This window comes from Doryrhamphus excisus, linkage group LG5, assembly GCF_037039965.1.
Source record: "Doryrhamphus excisus strain RoL-2023G ecotype Guam linkage group LG5, RoL_Dexc_Guam_v1.1, whole genome shotgun sequence".
Taxonomy (NCBI): Eukaryota; Metazoa; Chordata; class Actinopteri; order Syngnathiformes; family Syngnathidae; genus Doryrhamphus; species Doryrhamphus excisus.
This window is the reverse complement of record NC_136361.1, coordinates 23249926-23272003: the sequence shown is the minus strand read 5'-3', so window position 1 is coordinate 23272003 and position 22078 is coordinate 23249926. Positions and strand designations below refer to the sequence as shown.

At 42.3% G+C, this 22078-nt stretch overlaps 1 protein-coding gene across 3 annotated transcripts in view; it reads right to left on the bottom strand.

Moving 5' to 3' along the window:
* The window catches only part of LOC131105461 (CUB and sushi domain-containing protein 3-like), a 234974-nt gene that overhangs the window by 65844 nt on the left and 147052 nt on the right, over positions 1-22078 (bottom strand). For 2 of the 3 annotated variants that reach the window (XM_058053596.2, XM_058053597.2), the window contains exons 42-51: positions 21352-21540; positions 20012-20189; positions 14791-14936; positions 14485-14565; positions 14004-14117; positions 10249-10437; positions 8868-9026; positions 6250-6438; positions 2456-2641; positions 247-441 (exon numbers count right to left, since the gene is read on the bottom strand). In XM_058053596.2, the coding sequence (XP_057909579.2) occupies positions 247-441; positions 2456-2641; positions 6250-6438; positions 8868-9026; positions 10249-10437; positions 14004-14117; positions 14485-14565; positions 14791-14936; positions 20012-20189; positions 21352-21540 (1626 nt within the window). The remainder of the gene's footprint in view (positions 1-246; positions 442-2455; positions 2642-6249; positions 6439-8867; positions 9027-10248; positions 10438-14003; positions 14118-14484; positions 14566-14790; positions 14937-20011; positions 20190-21351; positions 21541-22078) is intronic. The other variant, XM_058053598.2, reaches the window with a different exon arrangement.

The following is a 22078-nucleotide window of genomic DNA, read 5'->3' as shown; positions in this document are numbered from 1 at the left end:
TGTATCAATCCAACAGAGGCCAAGTGACTCTTGAAATTGGGAGGACATTCATTTACAAATCCTTGAAATTCAATTCCGTTCAATGAAACTCATGCAAGCGGCGAAGGGACCTTGCTGCATGCATCTACTCATAAACGTTGCCTTTTCTGAGGTTGATTTCATCGGTTTTAATTGTTTCTGTTAAGTTGTAATCGTTTTGATTCCATCCTAATTCCTGCGTAGGCACATTGCAATTTTTTCACTCACTTCTGCATCGAGGTCTTTCATTTCTCCAACTCCAAGCTCCATTGGCCAGACACTGGATGTGAGCAGGACCGACACGAAAGTATCCTGGGTTGCAGATGAAAATGATTTTGGTCCCGTACTCATAGGAAGAGCCATTGACCAGCTTCCATTTCCCGTGGTCCAGAGAGAAGGAACTAAGACTGGGACACGTCATGACTGCGCCAAAGCAACACAAAAGAGAAAGAGGACATTTTTGATTTGTGTCATTTCTTTTACACACATAGAAATATTTACAACCCACAGTGGGTAGTGTAAATGCAACGCAATGCAAATGCAAAAGCAGCCCATTCGTTTGTTAGGATGTAAATTTCAATTTTCCTGCAGTTATTCAAATCCGCTCCCACAAACAAAGCTGTTTATGAGTTGGCACACTCTAAAACCAAACGAGACGGCAAACTGCAACCCACAGGGAATAAACACTGGTTCCAGTGGTAAACAATTCTGTCAATCACACATTTTACTGAATGTTAAACTTGAACCCTCGCTGAGCACATCGGCCACACAAGTCACCTTCAGTTCAAGGAGAACCGTTTGTTTGAGTGGAAGATGAAGGCAAATACAGGCAACGCTTGATTTAATATTTTAGACAACACAAGTTATTTGTTTAAGGATGTCAGCATACAGCAACCGTGTAGCGTTCTTTTGGGGAATTTAAGTGGTTACACGGTGCTGTCGATCGGCCCGGCAGTGGAGATGCAAGCCAAGTTGGAATCTAACATTTCAAAAAGTACCACGGCATATTAAAATTGAATGAAAAAAAAACTATGTAGATTTCAACATCATTCACTTTCAATGCTGCTCATCCTTATTAGGGTTGTGGGGGGGGGGTGCTGGAGCCTATCCCAGCTGCCTTCAGGCGAGAGGCGGGGTACACCCTTGGGCTGCTCGCCAGCATATAAAGACATTCATTCATTCATTTTCTACTGCTTATCCTCACAAGGGTCGCGGGGGTGCTGGAGCCTATCCCAGCTGCCTTCAGGCAAGAGGTGGGGTACACCCTGGCCTGCTCGCCAGCATATAAATACATTTATTTATTCATTCATTTTCTACCGCTTATCCTCAAGAGGGTCGCTGGCGGTGCTGGAGCCTATCCCAGCTGCCTTCAGGCAAGAGGTGGGGTACACCCTGGCCTGCTCGCCAACATATAGTAAATACATTTATGCATTCATTCATTTTCTACTGCTTATCCTCACAAGGGTCGCTGGCTGTGCTGGAGCCTATCCCAGCTGCATTCAGGCAAGAGGTGGGTACACCCTGGCCTGCTCGCCAGCATATAAATACATTTATTCATTCATTCATTTTCTACCGCTTATCCTCAAGAGGGTCGCTGGCGGTGCTGGAGCCTATCCCAGCTGCCACCGGGCGAGAGGCAGGGTACACCCTGGACTGGTTGCCAGCATATAAAGACATCCATTCATTCATTTTCCACCGTTTATACTCAAGAGGGTCGCTGGCGGTGCTGGAGCCTATCCCAGCTGCCTTCGGGTGAGAGGCGGGGTACACCCTGGACTGGTTGCCAGCATATAAAGACATCCATTCATTCATTTTCTACCGTTTATACTCAAGAGGGTCGCGGGGGTGCTGGAGCCTATCCCAGCTGCCTTCAGGCAAGAGACGGGGTACACCCTTGGGCTGCTCACCAGCATATAAAAACATTCATTCCTTTTCTACCGCTTATCCTCAAGAGGGTCGCGAGGGTGCTGGAGCCTATCCCAGCTGCCTTCGGGTGAGAGGCAGGGTACACTCTGGACTGGTGGCCAGCCAATCACAGGGCACATATAGACAAACAACCATTCACACTCACATTCATACCTATGGACAATTTTTGGACTGCGGGAGGAAACCAGAGTCCCCGGAGAAAACCCACATGCTAACCACTCGTCCACCGTGCGGCCTAAAATATAAACATATTCATTCCTAGTTAATTTCAAAGATTAATTAAATTTATTCCAAGTTAATTTCAAATTCGACTGAAAAAAATCAAATAATGCAAAGCCATGGACCTCTTAATAAAAGAATTGGATATAGAATAATTCCTCCCCTTTGGCACACCAAAATAATTGAAAACCAATCTCAAGTGTTACGTTCTTCGTCCACCAGACAAGCCTTTTACTTCACTCCCACTCTTTCCCGGTGCATGCCTTCCTCTTCCATCATTGTTGATACTCACGGATGCATCGAGGTATCTTGTTGTGGTTGCTCCAGGTGCCGTCTGGCTGGCAGACTGTGGTCGTCAGCTCTTTGGAGGAGAGCCGGTAGCCACTGTTGCAAAAGTAGGTCACCCGTGTGCCGACGGAATAATCAGCTGCGAGAACACCTCCGTTCATTGGCGCGCTGGGCACGCCGCACGACACAGCTGCAGGCAGCAAAAAGGTGTTTGTTGACAGACGTTTATTGCACAGACGCACAGACGAGACGCATTCTGGAGAGATTTGAGGAGGACTGCCTGGAGAACCAAATGTGTAGGCCTCGTTTACATTTGTTCAACTAAATTCAACCCGTTCCCTGAAGCGTCAACTCCTTCTGTTGGCTATAAATATTTCATATTACAACAAATAATACAAACCATTATGGAGATTTTTCAGCAAGCATGGAAGGTTATTTATGACAAAGTTATTTATATATTGCTATTTCCCCGACATATACGTAGTCTCAACATCTATAGCAGGGGTGGGCAAACTTTTTGACTCGCGGGCCGCATTGATATGACAAAATTTACGGTGGGGGGTGGGGGGGGCAGACTATATATTTTACACGTAACAGTCCACCTGGTATTATTATATCTGTAAAATTGTCATGCAATCTGCTATTATTATTTATTATTCTATATTTATATTTAAAAATTTATAATAAAATATTATAATAATTACAATAAAATTTTAATAATAATTACTATATTATTACTATGTAAAATATGCAAATATAACAATAATATTACATATAATTGATATAATAATTAGCATTAATATAATAATTATAATAATCCTAATAGTTCTAATAATAATTATAATAATCTAATAATAATAATAATAATTATTATTATTATGTGCTTGTGTCCCTTTTTTCAGGAGCACTTTGTAAACAACAGACCATGTCAAAAAACGAAATTCATAAAACCATCAAAAGGTTGGCTCAGGCCATGATGCCAGGTTGTATGTTGAGTTTAAATGAAATACTTTGGAAAGATTGGGCGGGCCGTATTCAAACACTTGGCGGGCCGGATGTGGCCCCCGGGCCGTAGTTTGCCCACCCCTGATCTATAGTGAAACATACTAAAGTATAGAGGAAGGACAGTTCCGCTTATTGGCATTTACAGTAAAACTACCCACTCATGTTTCTCTGTTTAGGGAACACACGGATGCTGGAGTCTATCCTAGGTGGCTCTGATAATACACTCCTGGTCAGAAGTTTAGGACTTGCAAGAATTTACATTTTACATGTTTTAACTGTGTATAAACGAATGAATGTTGTATTTTAACATATCTTTTACTCTGTTTACTTGTTTTTACTCAACTCCATTTTTCTGTAAAGTGTCTTTGAGTATTTTGAAAAGCGCTATACAAATAAAATGTATTATTATTTTTATTACAAATGCATTTTAAGGATGTTCCCTGTGGAGCATCAAAGTGAAAAAAAGAATACACGGGAACGGGCAAGTTATTAAAAATAACCATGCAACTGAAACAGGCAGGTTTCAAGACAACAGCTCAAAATATAAAACTAAACAGGGGGCTACGCTGCTGGAATCATTGCAGTCCAATTGCAATTGCAGCACCTGACCCAGTACAGTTTCCAACCAAAGTAGTCTAGTTTATGAGGTGCTTTATTTGGAAGTGATATTGATCTGATATTGATATGGTAAATACTGTATATATTTAAATCTACGTCCAATTGCATAATAAGAAAAAAGCACTCGCATAGAAAACCTCCCACACAACTGAGTCTCCTCGCCCGAATCTGGGTTTCAGCGACTGCAGGACTTAAACCAGCACACATCTGAGGTTTCTAAGTATCCATCGTGTGAGCCAAGTGAAGGAGAGACGAGAGTGCAAGGAACATCTGCTGAGCCACACTGAATGAACAGTTATGCAAACAAGGAGATAATAAAATGGAGCAGCAATGGTAGCCGCATACAGAGAGGCATCAAAAGGTACGAATCTGCCAACATGGCCTGCAGCCATCGCATTGCCCTTCACAACCCCGGTGAGAATCAATCAGCATCTATTTGACTCCCGCTTGCGTAAGATTTAACATGAATACAAACATGAAAACTTTCCAAAGTGACAAATTAGTTAAAATATTTTTTTTACAAGCTCAACTGACCAGCAACATTTTAGGGAAGTGGCTTTTCTGCCACGTTCTCTCAGAAATTCATAAAGCAAACTCACACACCAATGTATAATATCCTACGGCATATACTGTACATAAATATTGCAGATGAAAATATTTCTCACAGCATAATCTCATCTTTCTCATCAAGCAGAAAGCAGATGGACAATATTGGTATGCATATATCATCATCATTTGCAGCTGTTTGACTTGATGTGTTTTGGATGAGCCACATGCAATTTTCAGAATCAATCCCAGGTGTGAAGTGTTTTTTCCATCATATTAAAGTCCATCACATACATGCTGGAGAGAAATGTTCACCTGGAGATATCCAACCATCCAGCTGGAGCCATCAGACCACAGCGTTGGACTGACCTCCGTCTTAGCTAGTTGGCATTAAATGCGTATTTTGCACTAAGTGTGTAACATTGTTCATACGTATCTTGATAGTTTTTACATCTTATCCATCTTCCTCCGCTAATCCGAGATCGGGAGCTGCAGCCGAAGCAGGGAAGTCCGCACTTCCCTCTTCCTGGCTACTTTGTCCAGCTCCTGAAGTGTTGGCAGGCTAGTTGAGAGACAGTTTTTCCAACATGCCGTTGGTCTTCCCCGAGGTTGGACGTGCCCGGAACTCCTCTCCAATCTCCAAAGAGGCATCTGGAAGGTATCCTGACCAGATGCCCGAGCCACCTCATCTGGCTCCTCTAAATGTGGAAGAGCAACGGTTCTACTCTGAGTTTCTCCCGGATGCGAGTCCTTCTCACCTTATCTCTAAGGTAGAACCCAGCCACCCAATGATGGAAACTCATTCCGGCCGCTTGCACACACAATTCTGTCCTTTCGGTCACGACCGGGTCTTCTCTGAACTCCTCTCATGTCCATCACAATCCATTATCCATAATACAGTCAAACCTCGGACTCGAACTCTTCTATCTAGTCAGACTAGTGTTGGTCCCACCGAGTCATTACGGCGAAACGTCTTCTACGACAACCTGAACAGTCCAGTTTTGCTCGAGTTGCAAAAAGAAGTCAAACCTCGGTTGAGGACCGCCCCAGTTTTGGTATGATTCAGTTTTCAGCAAAGGTGAGTAAAACTATCGAAGTCAAGAAAAAGTTCATTGCAAAGTACAGAGATGACGTCTACGTGGCCGATCTCGCCAGGATGTACGAGAAGTTTGCATCAACAATAAATTAATAACAATAAAAACAGATTCTTTGGATTTGCTGTACATTATTTCCTATGATATAAATAACTACGGTTTTCATACATTTCAGTTTTCATCGGACCATTCGAAACAAACTAACAAAGACAACCGAGGTACCACACACACACATGCACACACACGCACACACACATTCCATATCCATAAATCCTTCAAATCCAGTGGATGGTGTTTCCTGTCTGCTGCTCTGGAGCACGCTAGGCTCTACAGGTAAATTCATGCGTGCGCATCAAAGAAGCCAATTTGTTGGATGGACCTTGCATGCTGATGACCAGTTAGCCAGAGTAATATGAAGTGGCCGATATTGACAGAAAATGAGCGCACATATCCAGACCTGGAATTTGACTCTGCTGTGCAGGCGTACAAAGTCTGAGTTCTGTATTATGTTTGTTTCTACGCGGGCTTCACTCACCTTGACAGGCAGGAACTGGTGCGTCCCAGGTGTAGTAGCCATGGGGGGTCTTCTGGCATACAGCTGTGCCCTTTCCTATCAGTTTATACCCCCTGTCGCAGGCCCAGCGCACCGTGCTGTTAACATGACCCCCAGTCTGGCTGACAACAAAACCGTGCTGTGGGGAGTCGGGGGTACTGCAGTACATCGCTAGAGGATGGAAAAGTCAAGAAGAGGAGTGGGGAACAGCCAGTTAAAGGAGAAGAAGATAACAAGAAAGTGAAGGGGGGGTGCCGAGCAGGTCAGCAGGTAAGATTAAGATATGCCTTTATTCGTCCCTCAGTGGGGAAATTTGTAAAAGGTGTGGCCCGTACGGGGATCAAACCCTCGACCTTGGCGTTATTAGCACCACGCTCTTACCAACTGAGCTAACCGGCCTAACCATATTCAAAAGGAATCCACATGATGCATTTTAACCCTTAGATGCACGAATGGCTGGACCCTACACTCTTCCATAAGTGGGTCAAAAATGACCCATACTGGAATCAATGCCTTTTTATGCCAATTTGGCCATTTTGGTTAGGAATAATCACTTGTATGATATTTAGTATTATATTTAGGAGTTGATAAGTTGATAAGAATCAAACGTTTCTATTGGATTCCATAGAAAATGCATGCAGGTCATTTTTGACCCACTTATGGAAGGTTGGGGTAGTAACATAAAAACAAAAATTTCTTAAAATATATAAAAGGTAAGTTAAAAATGTGAATGGCATGAAATCAAAAACGTGTTTTTGGAGGAATACCTGGAATATGAAATTATAAAAAAAATTATGACATAAATATTTAAAGAAAACAACCTGACCGGGTCATTTTTGACCCACTTATGGAAGGTTGGGGTAGTAACACAAAAACAAAAATGTTTTAAAATGTATAAAAGGTAAGCTAAAAAATGTGAATGACATCAAAAACGTGTTTTTTGAGGAATACCTGGAATATGAAATGATAAAAAAATTTCATGACAAAGATATTTCAAGAAAACAACCTGACCGGGTCATTTTTTTCAGGTTGGGGTAGTAACACAAAAACAAAAAATTCTCAGAATGCATAAAAGTTAAGTTAAAAATGTGAATGGCATGCTATCAAAAACATGTTTTTTGAGGAATACCTGGAATATAAAATGATAAAAAAAAAATGATGAAAGATATTTCAAGAAAACAACCTGACCCGGTCATTTTTGACCCACTTATGCATCTAAGGGTTAAAGACATTTTAGCAACAAGCAGACTTCCTTTTAAATGCTGGAGTGTAATAAAAAAGGCTCAAGGATCGTCACATCAATTTATGGCCTGCATGCCACCCAGCAGAGGAGGTCCTGGATGTCATAGCATCTCTCCTCCTTTCTGGCCTATACGTGCACGTATGAGTGCTTGGTTGCTTCAGCAATATGGGGGGGCATTTTTCCAATAAACACCACAACAGAAATCGAGTATATTTGATCTCTGAATTTTATTGAGCCAGATGACCAACCGGGACCTTGCTGGCAAACACTCCTTCATATTTACAAACACGCAGGAGTTCAAATCAGTTTGCATTTAAGTCAATCAAGTCAAAGAAGAGTTTTTCTTTACAAAATTCATCACACCAACTTGCTTTCATTGTAACACCCTCGTGTATTAAATATAATGGAGACAAAGGATGAAAAATGTATTTCTTTTGTGCTTTTCCCCCCCATTATTATTGATGCATCTCAAATGGAAGAGGATTCCCAATTGCTTAGCACCACCTGCTTTATTAAACAGACAATTAAGAATTTAAAGCTTTTTGAAATGGAGTGCAAAACAACATGCAAGCCTGCCTGTGACTTTCTCTCGGTCCTCCTGGGTTTAGAATGTGAAAAGCGTGGCTACTCTGTGTCACCTTAGTTTTCCCTTCAAGTGAATTCCACCAGAACTTTTTCAAAATACAAAATAATTGCCTGATAAAACACATCAGGAGGTGATAAATACACCATTTTTATTACACATATTCTGAAGGCGCAATAGGATAGAAATAAAACTTGAACATACTTTTGAGTAGTCAGTGTACAGCTTGTAAACAGCCAGGCAGATTCACTATCCTCTCAAACTAAGTCACCATTTTTTTTGTCAACACCTGGCAACACACGTGAGTACCAAAATAACTATCATGAATAACCAACATGCCCTGTGACATTCTGAAGCTGAACATGACCCCCCCCACTTCGGAAACTGGGTCACAAGACAGATAACGGCCCCGAGCACACCTCCATGACGACAGGTGCCAGGCTGAGGAAGCTGAAGGTGATGGAGTGACCAAGTTTGTCTCCACAACTGACTCTTGGGGGAGCGCAAAGTGTCTCACCAGGTTCCTGAAGTGGGAGGGGGTTTCCAGTAATGTTTAACTGAGGGTGTACTCACTTGTGTTGCCAGTCGTTCGTCTTCTATTTTTTTTCAATGAATAGTTTATATCCAAATATGTGCAATAAAATGGTTGCTCTTTGGTGGTAAAATACAAATAGTCACATTGTAAACCCATTCGGTGTTAGTCGCTATGCAGTTTATATGGCATACTACACAGTGCTTATGGAAAGAGAAAATAATCATAAACGGGATACATACTTTGATACTCACCCACATATCTGATGTGGAAACCTCGTCGGTTGGTGCCGTGGTCAGAAGACCAGCGCAGCAGGAGCTGGTGGCCGGTGGTGGTCAGACTGAAGGGGGTCTCCATGTCACCACTCAGTGATGCCAGGTTCTGGCTGTAGATGTTTGGACCTGGGGACCCATGCGGGTACAGAAGAAGCAGACGTCAGAGAATGGATCTGTATAATTGCTGACGGACTATGTCAACATTTGGCTACTTTAAATACATAACATCCAACTCCAACAGGAGTACGACAACATGCTGACACTTGGAGCAAACACATTTATCCTAATGTGAGGTGTTTGAATAAATTAATTATCAAGGTTGTCGATTAAATAAATGACACAGAGCTAATATAGTGCTCTGTTTTTTGTTTTTTTTGACAATGCATCCAAAAAATATTTCATTGCATATGTCTTATGGAATGGCCTTTATTAGTGTTGATAGTATCAGGACCATGCACGTAGACTTATTCTTTCGTTATCCAAAAATGTTCTACCACGGTTCGTCCTGTTCTACTGACGCTTTTGACAGCGGACTCACTCATCCTCGCCTTCTTATGCAACTGCTGTGTCCTCCAAAGATAATGTTTTTATGAGCCTCCAGCTCCCCAACTAAGATTTCCACCTCAGTTTCAATAAAGTTCTGCTTCTTCGTCTCTGTCTTCTCAGCAGCCATGATTCAGAAGAACCAAGCTCCTTTGCATTGAGCATTCAAGGCAAATTCAAGGCGTGGAGAAGGTGTGGTTTGAGGTGGAGTTGGGTTTGGGTTTATGGTGCACGCACACTTTTAGTCAGATTTACAAGCAGGTGAAGGCCTTGGTCAGGTTGCCTCCTGGACGCCTCCCTGGGGAGGCACGTCCGACCCGGTAGGAAACCTCGGGGAAGACTCAGATCTATGGACTGTGTTTCTGAACTGGCCTAGGAACGCCTCCAGGTCCGCCAGGAGGAGCTGGACAAAGTAGCTGGGGAGTAGCCCGGCTTAGGCTGCGGCCCCAGCGACCCAACCTCGGATAAAATGGATAGATGGATGGATGGAAATATCTTTTTTGACTATTCCTATTTAGTCTTCACCCCCCTCGCCCATCCAAGGTTAAGTTAACAATACAACAGTTAAGTGATTTGTACACTTGTATGTATGGTAGTCATATGTAAAGCAATAGGTTGGATGATGCCAGCACATGGAACAGAATGAATTTCTAATTATTTGCTTACTAGTTTCTAATTTATATTATTCCTTTTGGGAGGAAAAAAATAAATAAACTAAAGTTTGAACAATGAAGTAGGCAAAATGGACTACAACTGATCTTCGAGGTTGTACTGTGTATTTGTTGTCTTCTTGCCAGAAACTTACCATCAAATATTTCCAAAATGTCAAACTCCCTTTCCGTCTGAAATAGTTCAAAGTGCAGAGAAATGTTGTAGCCCTTCTCCACATTGATCAGCCAAGAGCACATCTGAAGGTTTGGGTAATTTTCAGGGTAGCCCGGACTCAGGATCACCCCCGTTGAGTCAAACCGCACCTCGTGAGCAGGACATTGGACTGGGAGGAAAGAAACACAAGAAAACACAACACATCAAGTATGAAGAAAGACATCTCATCCCTGTCACCCTACAAGTATGTAGGTGGTAAGACTTTAATTGTTGCCTCTCTTTTGAAAAACTGCTTTTTTCACTTCTTAAATTTGAATATGCAAATACCGAATGTCTCTTATGAAAGATTATATAAGCCACTTCACAGAAGAGCCCATCTTGTTATGTGCTAGCGGACAAGAGGTTCAAAGTTGCCGCGTCCAAGTTGTTTACTGGCCCTCGACTGGCGTTAAAGTCACATGATGTAAAAAAGGTTGCTCATAGGTACTTGACTTGAAACGCTGAATGGATGCCAAAACGTTTCCCAAACACAAAGTTAATTCTGTGCTGTAAAGTCAGGACAAGCCACACAAGGAAGAATAAATGACGTTTTAATAATTAACATATGTCACATAAAACATGGTTGAGTTCATATTTAGAAACAACAACCTCATCAAGAATGCAGATGGAGGAGGGGGGGGGGGGCTCGACTTTTACAACAACGGTTTTACAAGTCACTGACTGACCATTTCGGTAAACATCAGGGTGACCAAAGGTCCTCTTTTCCCAGGACATGTCCTGTTTTCATGTTGGCCACACAGTCAGGAGATCAGGAAAACCTGGGTTAGAATCCCCGCTTGGGCATCTCTTGGTGGAGTTTGCATGTTCTCCCGGTGCTTGGTGGATCTTTGCTCCCGGTACTCCGGTTTCATCCCACATTCCAAAAACACGCATGATGATTGTCATATGAATGCTTGTTTATCTATATGTTCCCTGCCATTGGCTGGTCACCAGTATAGGGAGTACCTGCCCAAAGATAGCTGGGATAGGCTCCAGCGATAAATGGATGGACATGTTTTCATATCATAACAGAAGCCAATCAGCAAAAAAGTAATTTTCAAGTCATGTTGAACTATTGAATAGTGACATATTGCACTTTACATTAGTAGGCGGTTAGGAATCAAACACGATCAATAACTTTACATTCACACCTTTGGACAATATAAGTCTTCAATTTGGCTTCAGCTTGGAAACTGAAAAGAAATATGAAATATTCCACACGCAAATAACTTTGTTAATGAGCGGTTCCATTTAATTCAAGCACATCACACTTAATTAACCGGCATCTACTAAATATTAAATATTAAAGAACGGGAACTTGGACCTGCTTGTATGGTAGGTTGGTCCTTTGGGTGCCCTACTTAATAGTTTATTGTTTCACTTGACACAAGCAGCAGGACAATATGCTGATGACTGCAACACAATCTCGGTGCGTGGAAATAATATGTAATATATAATAATATATAGTAATATGAAGTTTGAGCAGTTGAAGTTATTCTTAATCGATAATCTGACAGGCACATGAAGGTCATAAGAAGGTCAACATTAAAGATCCAACCACAGTGTGACAGATTGTCTACCAGCCAACAACAAAAAGATTAAATTATACTAAATTTCACGATGTTACCTTCCATGAATACAGCAACTGGGAAATACCCCCGAGACGTCGGGCGTGTGAGGGTAAAGTAGTGTAACCTTAGATGGTCTTTACTGCTAACCTTTAAACATAAAACGGCAATTAACAGAAGTCTTGGCAGAAAACAAAAGCGGAACACAGGAGATTTTTTTTCCTGCCTTATCAGCAAGCCGCTGACAGGAAGTGGCCCCTTTACAACCTGACTACGGCAGCCTCGTGGATGTGAATAACAGGTCAACTCGGATTAAGTTCAACTTTTCATGTCCCAACGAGAGCAATTAGTTTTGTGTAAGAGGTGGCACGGGGACAGGAACACACCCAATAAAAGAAAAAGTAATGAATTCTTGATGACAGTAATGAGATGATCCATGAAAATGTCAGGCAACAAACTCTAAAATAGCATTCACTCTTCCATGTAAAGCAAAGGCAGGTTGGATCCAAATTTTACATATGTTATCTTCCCAATTTGGACGGGACAACACATTTTCCATCGTTACCTGCTATATATTGTTTGCTTGTCACTTTGCATAATCCGGAACGATCAAATGTGTTCAATATTTTAGCAAGATTTTTAAAAAAGATTTTGTTCCCCGACAGACCAAAGTTTCAAATAAGTAGACCAGATATAGGCAATATATGTTCATTCTTTCATTCATTTTCTACCGCTTCTACGTGCTGGAGCCTATCCCAGCGAGTCGACAATTAACCTAGCATGGGGTGGGCAAACTTTCTGACTCGCGGGCCGCTTTGAGTTGAGAACAAAATTGTCCGGAGGGTTTCCTCCCACATTCCAAAAACATGCTAGGTTAATTAGCGACTCCAAATTGTCCATAGGTATGAATGTGAGTGTGAATGGTTGTTTGTCTATATGTGCCCTGTGATTGGCCGGCCACCAGTCCAGGGTGTACGCCGCCTCTCACCCAAAGACAGCTGGGATAGGCTCCAGCACCCCCGTGAGGACAAGTGGTAGAAAATGAATGAATTCTAACAGTCCACATTGAATAATTTTTTTTCATTTTTGTCTGAATAAGACATCCGACTTGCAAGTTATGTTGCCAGCTGTTGTTAAAAGTTAAAACTTGAAATACTTAGAAAGCAACTAGCGGGCCGGATTCAAATGCTTGGTGGGCAGCATTTGGCCCCCGGGCCGTAGTTCGCCCACCCCTGACCTAGCATGTTTTTGGAATGGGGGAGGAAGGCTGCTCATCAGCCGATCATAAGTTTAAGACATAGCTAAAAATTAACTGCACAGTAATGCTTAGCCCCCCCCCCCCCCCCCCCCCCCAAGAAAAGTTCCACAGGCTTTCAGTCTCTAAAAGTGACAGGTTAATTCCAAAAGAGACGTTTAAATATCTTATTATTATTATTGAACAGCATGTGGTCCTCGCATCTCTTGCAAAGGCAAGCTGACAATGGAGGCACAAAATCTCCTCCATCTTCAGGTCTTTGGCTGTGGAGATAAAATGAAAAATACAAAGCATGCCTCTAATCGTCCCATTACTGTAAATGTATAACATGTTTTTGAGGATTACGTTCTTTGACTGACATTATTATGACCACAACCAAATGCAACATTTAAACTACCTTTATAGGTCGGAAAAGTAGAGAAAGCACAATAGGTGCCCTTGAGGCATCCCTAAGAGGTCATGTGAAGGAGTCCCCTTTGACTTGCACACATCACGGCTTAACCGTTTATTTGATAAACCTGCTGATCTTAACGTTTTGGGCTCTTTAGGGATGCAAGTTTGATGATGATCTCGGGTCAGTCGCCTCCTCCACAAGTGTCAATGACTTAATAGACCTGCTGATGCCACAGCTTACTAAAGGAGCCCCTGGTGATTGTCTGCTAAATGATGCATCAGCGGAGGTGCCACAGACTGCAACCAACCTTGGCAGGCGTCACGTGCGCCAACACGCACGCGCGTACAACAAATGTGACAACGGCCTGGCGGCAGAGTAGAATTGATATTCGCGGGGCGAATCTGTGCGCACACACAGCTACGTTTGAATCGGCACATTGTGTAAAAACAGGCGGATCTCAGACATGAAATATAACCGACCTTGACAGACTGGTGGGGGTCCATCCATCTGGAGCCGCTCTCCAAGTCGACAGGTCAGAATCTCGCTGCCAACCAAGGTGAAGCCCGGCAGGCACGAGTAGCGGATAATGTCCCCTGTGACGTCATTTACGGCCGCACACAAAGACACACAGGTCACAGGAGGGCTTCTGTGTGGGGGGGGGGGGGGGGTCATCTCTGACATACACTCACACACACGCACACGCATGAACGGGAGCGCCTACACTTCACCACTAGCACGTGAAGCAGCGATCATAAACACACTTTCTCAAGGAGAATGGCCACTTGATAAAATGGCCTCCAATGAATAAAGATACAAAAGAATTAAATCTTAACAATACAATATGGCAGATTAAACAATATGAAATGCAAAAAGAATAAGAAATCACGCACCACTTTGAATATATCGATGTTATGACACTACCGTACGCGGCTCGTCAGCAATTATGCAAATCAGACGTACCGATTTCAAAATGGTCGTCGTCAGTCAGGACGGTGGCGTTGGCGACAGGAGGCGGCGGCTGACACGTCCTCAGTTGGTATGCTGTTGGAGAGGAGACACGCGTCATAAGGGAGCCGTGTTCCCAGGATAAATTGCCAACTTTCACTCTTCAAAATCACCTAATTAAGCTGAGAGGAGAAAGACTTTTATTATTAATTAAGCTCTTTTCAAAATGAGTGCTTGATGAGCAGACCAAAATAGATAGAGGAAGGCGTATAATATACGCATCCGTATATTGGACTTGGTTGTTATGGGAGGGAAGAGTACCGTAGTAATTGAGCACAAAGAAGCCGCTGGTACTGAAGTCGCTGTGGAACTTGATGAGGATTTGATTGGCGGTAGTGGACACACCTTCCTGCATGGAGGTGCCACTGAACTGACCAATCTGGGGTGAGGTCTGCTCAGGTCCGTCCCTGCAAAGTGTGATGACAAACAAACCAAACAACAACTATTGAAATAGCGCAACTTGAATAATATAACAAAATAGCACAACATTAAATAACACTTTAATTTATTTGACTTTAAATGATCTCTCGTTTTGTGGGCAGTAGCCCTGGGATGATAATAAATAAGTTAATTAATCACATAACAAATGAAAATGAACTTGATCATTTTGCCGTGTGTCTGATTTCCTCCAAACAGGCAGAAAAAGAGTTCACTCTGTGCATCAGTTTCAGAGCCTTGGTGCCTTTGTTCCATAGAACATTGGCATGAACGGACTGAGTTCTTTTGTCAGCTCTACGGTGTCATTACTTTGGTGGCTGGTGATTGTCTTTGTGTGTCGTGACACCCCTAACAACGGGTTTTGAAGATGTTTTAATGCAACCATAAATATATAAAAATCATGAAAAATACCAGTCATGATGTGCTATATATATCACTATATTGACACTTACTATGGTACCCATTATGGCATTGGATGCTCATATCACCTCCTACTTCGGTACGTGACAAAAAAATAAATAATAATAATAAAAAAAAAACTTAAACTATATTAGGAAAGCAGGCAGTGGTCAAATGTAACAGTTACTGATTGTAAAAGTACCAGATGGAGGGGTAGGATTTAATAAGCTTTGCTTCTTCCTACTCCTTTTGGACATGTGGAACTGGGAACTGATTATGGGATGCACTCAATTGGAATCTGATGCATGTTCAAATGAAATAAACCATTACCATTACCATTACCATTACCATTACCATTACCATTACCATTACCACATCAGAGAAGATACTATCCAAGGTCCAAAAGCCAGCAGAAATTAGGGTTCAACCAACCATGTTGGGCGATGTCAACATAAAATAAAAATGGTGGTTTGTTTTTTCTTTCGGCTTTTTGCAACACTTTTTCTGTTTTTCTGAGTTAAGAGAAAAAGAAGTACGGGAAAAAAGTAAAATATCCATGTGTTGTTATACTTTTTATGGTGTTGTACTTCCACTAATACTGCAAAATTTAGAAAGCAGTTGGAGGGAACAGTGTTTTCAACACAAGTGGCCACATTTCATTTAAACTGCTATAATTGGAGTGTTCCACTCAACCAAAATTCAATGCAACACTTTAGTTTTTGCTTCCATCTTTCATGAGCTCAAATATTTTGTGTATGTACACAAAAGGCATATTTCTTGCAAATACTTTTCACAAATGAAATGTTTGATTGAGTTCTTCCTCTTTGCTGAGATGAAAGAGGTGAGACAGGTGAGACACATCAAGCATGATAATTGACCGGGTAACTTATTAAATGTCACTCCAAAAGGTGCTGCTTTACTGTGTTTTACTTTTACAATTTCTCAGTACTTTTCCACCTTACAAGGACGAACTGCAGTGAGGCCGAGCCTCAGATGGCGACGATGAGCATGCAGATGAGCTTCCTTGAGACTTTCCTGACAGTTTCTACAGAAATGATTTGCTTATGCAAACCGACTGTTGCAGCAGCTGCCCGGGTGGCTGGTCTCTGGCGGTCTTGGAGGTCAAGATGCTTGGATGTGGAGGTACTGGGCTGGTCTTGGGAACTAATATTAACAACTAATATTGCAAATGTAACACAGTAAGACCGATTTTTAAACAATATGTCATAGAAATATGCCTTTTGTGTACATAAAAATGTTTTATATCTATGACTTCAGCTCGTGAAATATTGGAGCAAACGTTGAGTGTAGTTGACTATGAAAAAATGTACTGTACTGTATATCTATATTATAGTGATTATTGATATATATTCAACTGGGCTTTAGCCACTTGTTTGGTAGAAGGATGATTAGGCATCACATAATCGTTAAGCTCTTCGGATATGCTGATGGAAAGAACCGTAGCCTTGGGAATAATTTCCTAATTGAATCACGATGAGGTTCTTTGCCGCAACTAAGCTTTGTTGACAAAGCAGTTGACATGCCTCAAGTGTGGACCATTCCTGACGACACTGCATTAACTTCAGGAGGTAGCAGCTCCAGTAGCATCATTGTACGCTTCCTACTCAACCACGTGGTCACCGGATGGAAATACCGTGAAAAAGCTCGCTCTGAAGATTGGAAAGTTAAAAGTAAAAATCTCTGAAATACTTTTTGGCACAATCCCAGGCGTGGGTAAGCTATCAGAGCTTGTTGGGCCGTCTGTTCTGAATTGTCTCTTGGACATTATCCACATTAGACAGTTGAAGATGAGGCTGTGGAAACGTCTACGGTTCCTCCGATTGAGTGTTGAAAGAAGTATAACATTGACAAGTAGTTCTGAAACGTCATGTCAAAATCGAGCCAAGTGTTACGGTGAAGGTGATTTACGGATAAAAAGAGCCGGGATGAGCTGCCTGTTCTGGTTGGGGTCAAAGACGGAGAAGACATGTTTGGGAAGGACTCAGAGTGCATCTGCTGCACCACTGCTGCTTCTCAGTGTGACAGCGGAGGTAGCTCAGACATCTACTGTAATTACCGGACTGTCTTCAGAACACCTCTCTGTGGAGATACGCTGCATCTGGACCCGAGAGTCCAGGTGAATAATTAAAACACACAAGTGCATGAAGATAGCCTGGAGGTTGGCATGATACCCCATGGAGAACTGAAAGAAAACCGTGAATGCATGAGTTTTCTTGCCGAATAACAATGGTCTTAATCTTAAGTCTGGGTCACAACCGGTGGTTTGTGATCCCATGGCCGGTCTACGCGCAAAAAGACCCTTGTCATGTCAAACAAACTCTTTGGGTACTTCATTTTTACAGGTTGCAGGACGGAATTCTGCACTTCATATCTTGTATGTTTTTCTGATGTCAGGTATAAGTGTCAATTTTTCCGTGAGTCCCTTGAAGCCTCCTATGTGTGTCGTGCGCCACCTTTGCATCTCACATACGGCCAAGGTACGTTCAGATATTCCGTACATCCTCCATGCATGCTGAGATCTGCCTCCTTTGTTGCCACCACAACTAAATTCTTCACAAAAAAAAAAAAAAAATGCAGCGATTTGGAGTACGGCCCAAAAAGTGAATGTTGGGTTGTGACCTATGCTTTAGGGCTTAAAAAGTCGAACTCAGGTGTGTCCAAACTTCTTCCACTGAGGACAGGCATGCTGAAAAATTCAAAGATGATCTTTTTTTTATTTTGTAAAAAGGCTAAAAAAATGCTACGCTCCTCTGGCATGACTAGAAGAGGTGAGCCAGAGCTCGGTACGAGTAGACATGCAAGCCGACCCTTTTTATAATAAATGGAAAGATTCCAAATAATCCAAAATGTCAAAACCCACGACACCCTCTGTGATTCGCGAGTACATGTAAAGACTTGTCATTTAGCTAATGACCTTCCCACAAGTCATTTGGGAGAGCCGGCACCAGGCGTTGCCAGAAGTAACAAGAATGACTCAAAATAAGAAATAATCCAAAAGGTTAGCGGCTTTGCAAAAATACAAGCGATGCAACCAGCTAGACCTTTATGAACGGAGCAAGTGCATCCACAATCTGTCCTCCTATTGAACTACATGTCACGATCGTCTTGATTGCTTTGCGGTGCGACCCCAGGATGCGGAGAGCAGGACCAAATGCAGGTCAAAATATTAATTTTTTGCAAAAAATTGCAGCAGCAGAGAAAAAAAGCAACTCAGGAAGCAGACGGAGAAACTAAAATGATCCCACACGGGGAGAAGTCCACACCTGAACTAAATAGCAACACAAATTAGGCAAAGTAGGAAGTTCCATACAAAATAAGGGTGTCAAAAACGGAAACTAAAGCCCAGACAGGGAACACGGACAAACTGTCACGTGGGAACCCACACAAGGCGTGACACTACATCCTTTCTGACGAATGCAACATCAAAGTAAATCTACTCCAAAATGGTTTGTGCCAAATGAAACAGGTGGGTGTCTGTCAGGCAAGAATCGAACTTTTTAATCTGCTACGTACGGGGAGTGATGAACCTTTACTAATTAGGTACGTACATTTCTACATCTGGGAAGTAATGCCAGTGTAATTCTGAGAATGCGGGGGAGGCCACTTTTCTCAAAGGAGATAAGAGAGATGAATGCGAAAAGACGTTGCCTGGTGTATAAACTACTTCTTTCTAAAATAATAGCATTTCATTACAGGTACTTTCACAGGGCTGTCCACTTGTTTGATGGATGCTAAATGCATTCCATTAGGCGTGCGTTCCCTTAATATCTCATATATTATTTTTTTTAAAAAGTCGCACTGCAGCTTGATTTCGGAGTGATCAGCAAAATGTGAGACATCCGTCAGGGAAGTGAAATGCGGCCATGAGGGGATGAAGTGTTTATGTGTTTTTTATGTGCAAGCCAGCATCTCCCTTCTGCTACACCATCAATGGCAACCTATAGATGCCTTTTGTTGTCTACCTCCCATGAGGGCAGCTTTACGGTTGTCTCAGGCTTACTATAGACGTGTGAACCCACAGAGAGATCAAGGTAAAGGAGATTTTCGTATTGTCGTATGTTGGAGTGTATCTGTCAAGATGTACAGTTTGGAGTGTTTCAGTCTACCAGGAATGAAACAAGTCAGATTGCTTGGTTTCATGCTATTCTACATGTTTTATTCATCAAGTGGGGGAGTCCTTTGAAATTCCCACCATGAATTTCGCTAACAGGGGAATGTATTTCTCTGATATCCTCGCAAGCCAGACTGAATTTAGCTCCAGAAACTGACCGAATGCATTGTATACATTATACACTGTAAAAATAAATAGTGACTGCATGACGTAATTAAGAACCTTACATACTGTGTTCAATTTGAGTAAAAATGGCTGACATCAAATGTGATATTCTTTGGTAGTTGTCGACTTATTAACTCTTGTCAAACTTTCATGGATGTCAATGCTATATCTGAGCCTTCCTTAATTAACGAAGTAACTACTAATATACATACATATATATTGACAACATCAACAACACATTCTAGTGTATTTTGCAGCTCCATTTGCAGTCATGCAGCCCCCCCCCCCCATAGGTACGTACGTATGTCTGACTAATAATGTCCTGCTGAGAGAGAAATGAGGACTTACCACACAGTGATGTAGTCATAGATTGGCTCCGTATTGATAATAGAGAAATTGATGTAGATGCCGTAACCAGGAGGGACTCTGACAGTCCACATGCAGTCCTGGAAGTGGGGGTACTCAGCTGGGTGTCCGGGGGAATAAATAGTACCGTTCATTGATGTTATATTCCCACCACAGAGAGCTGGACGGAGGGAAATAAGCACATTGCAAACAAATACTTTGGTTAGATTTTGGCAATAAAAAAGGTTGTTGGGCCATGACTGAGAAACTGAGCGTAGTGATGGGTTGCTATGAACTAGGGAATGTTCCGATCCGAACTTCAGGATCGGGATTGACTTCCGATGATATCGGATTCCGCCACTGGATCAGGCCAATCGGGTCGCTGTATCACGCTTGTAACGGAGCCACACTCCAACATGGCCGATGCAGTTGAGACTTACATCCCATTTTTTAATAACCATATTTCATTCATTCATTCATTTTCTAACGCTTATCCTCACTAGAGTTGCGGTGTATGCTGGAGCCTATCCCAGCTGTCTTCGGGCGAGAGGCGGGGTACACCCTGGACTGGTCGCCAGCCAGCCAATCCCAGGGCACATATAGACAAACAACCATTCACACTCACATTCATACCTATGGACAATTTGGAGTCGCCAATTAACCTAGCATGTTTTTGGAATGTGGGAGGAAACCGGAGTCTATAACCATATTTTATTCCAAAAATTAATATTTGTAACAGAATCTTATTATTATTTGTAAAGAAAAAAGAAAAGGACTGGTCGCAGATCGGATTAGCAGGACTGAACGCAATGACGTAAAAACTCGCCATAGTGCTACGGATGGACGAACGTGTACTTTGGACTGGGACTAAGATCCGAAATACTGTCCTGGAGTACATACAACAATTGTGAACTAACAAACAATATGTGCGGCGTCGTACAGAGCAAAGAGAAAAACCTTGTTTACCTCCCTCTTAAAAACACCAAACTATGTTGTAAACCTTAAAAGTTACTTGCGTATGTCACGGCATCACTTAACAAGTGAAGGGGAAGTCGTAATGCACCGACCCTGGGCAACATATGAGAATTCACCTTGAAATTTACAAGAGGCAGGCTTGATTGGTCTCGCAATAAAGACTTGCAAATGCTTCATATATCATTATAATAGGCTGCATGGGTTTAGTGTGCCGTAAAGATCCGCTATGTGGCTGGTAAAAGTGCATCAGATGCCTTCGTGGTGGCACAAGAAAACGCCAGGACAACAAGCAATCTGCGGTCGCCGTTGGTCATCATGACAGGAATGGTGTTCATAAACAAAACAAAAACAAATAAATGGAGTTTCACCTTCACAGCGAGGTATGGGGTGGTTCCAGTTTCTGCTGACTCCGTGAAGACATGTGAGCGAAGGCTCCCCAAGAAGCGTATATCCAGGCAGGCACTCGAACGTAATGGTCATCCCCACGCTGTAGTCTTGGCCGATCACTAGGCCGTTACGGAATGGCCGTGGATCCGGGCACCTCTGGAGCTCATATGCTATAACGATGGGATCACATTTAGTCATCGGGCAGATAATAGGACACAAAAGTCAATTATTCAGGTGTTTATCTACTTAGGTGGATTTGAATAAATGACTTACTATTGCGTTGTATGCAAAGGCCAAATGATGAGGCATACTGATAGTAATAAGAATATGTATTTGTGATTATTATGGTTTTAAATTTGATGCAAATGACAGCATGCATACAATGTCTGATATCAATTAGGTATTGTTGCTTGGTGGAAAACGGTGGAAATTCATTCATTCATTTTCTACCGCTTATCCTCGTGGGGGGTGCTGGAGCCTATCATAGACTGGTGGAAAGCCAATCACAGGGCACAAAAAGACAAACAACCATTCACACTCACATTCATACCTACGGACAATTTGGAGTGGCTAATTAACCTAGCATGTTTTTGGAATGTGGGAGGAAACCGGAGTACCGGGAGAAAACCCACGCATGCACAGGGAGAACATGCAAACTCCACACAAAGATGGCCGAGAGTGGGATTGAACTCGGGTCTCCTAGCTGTA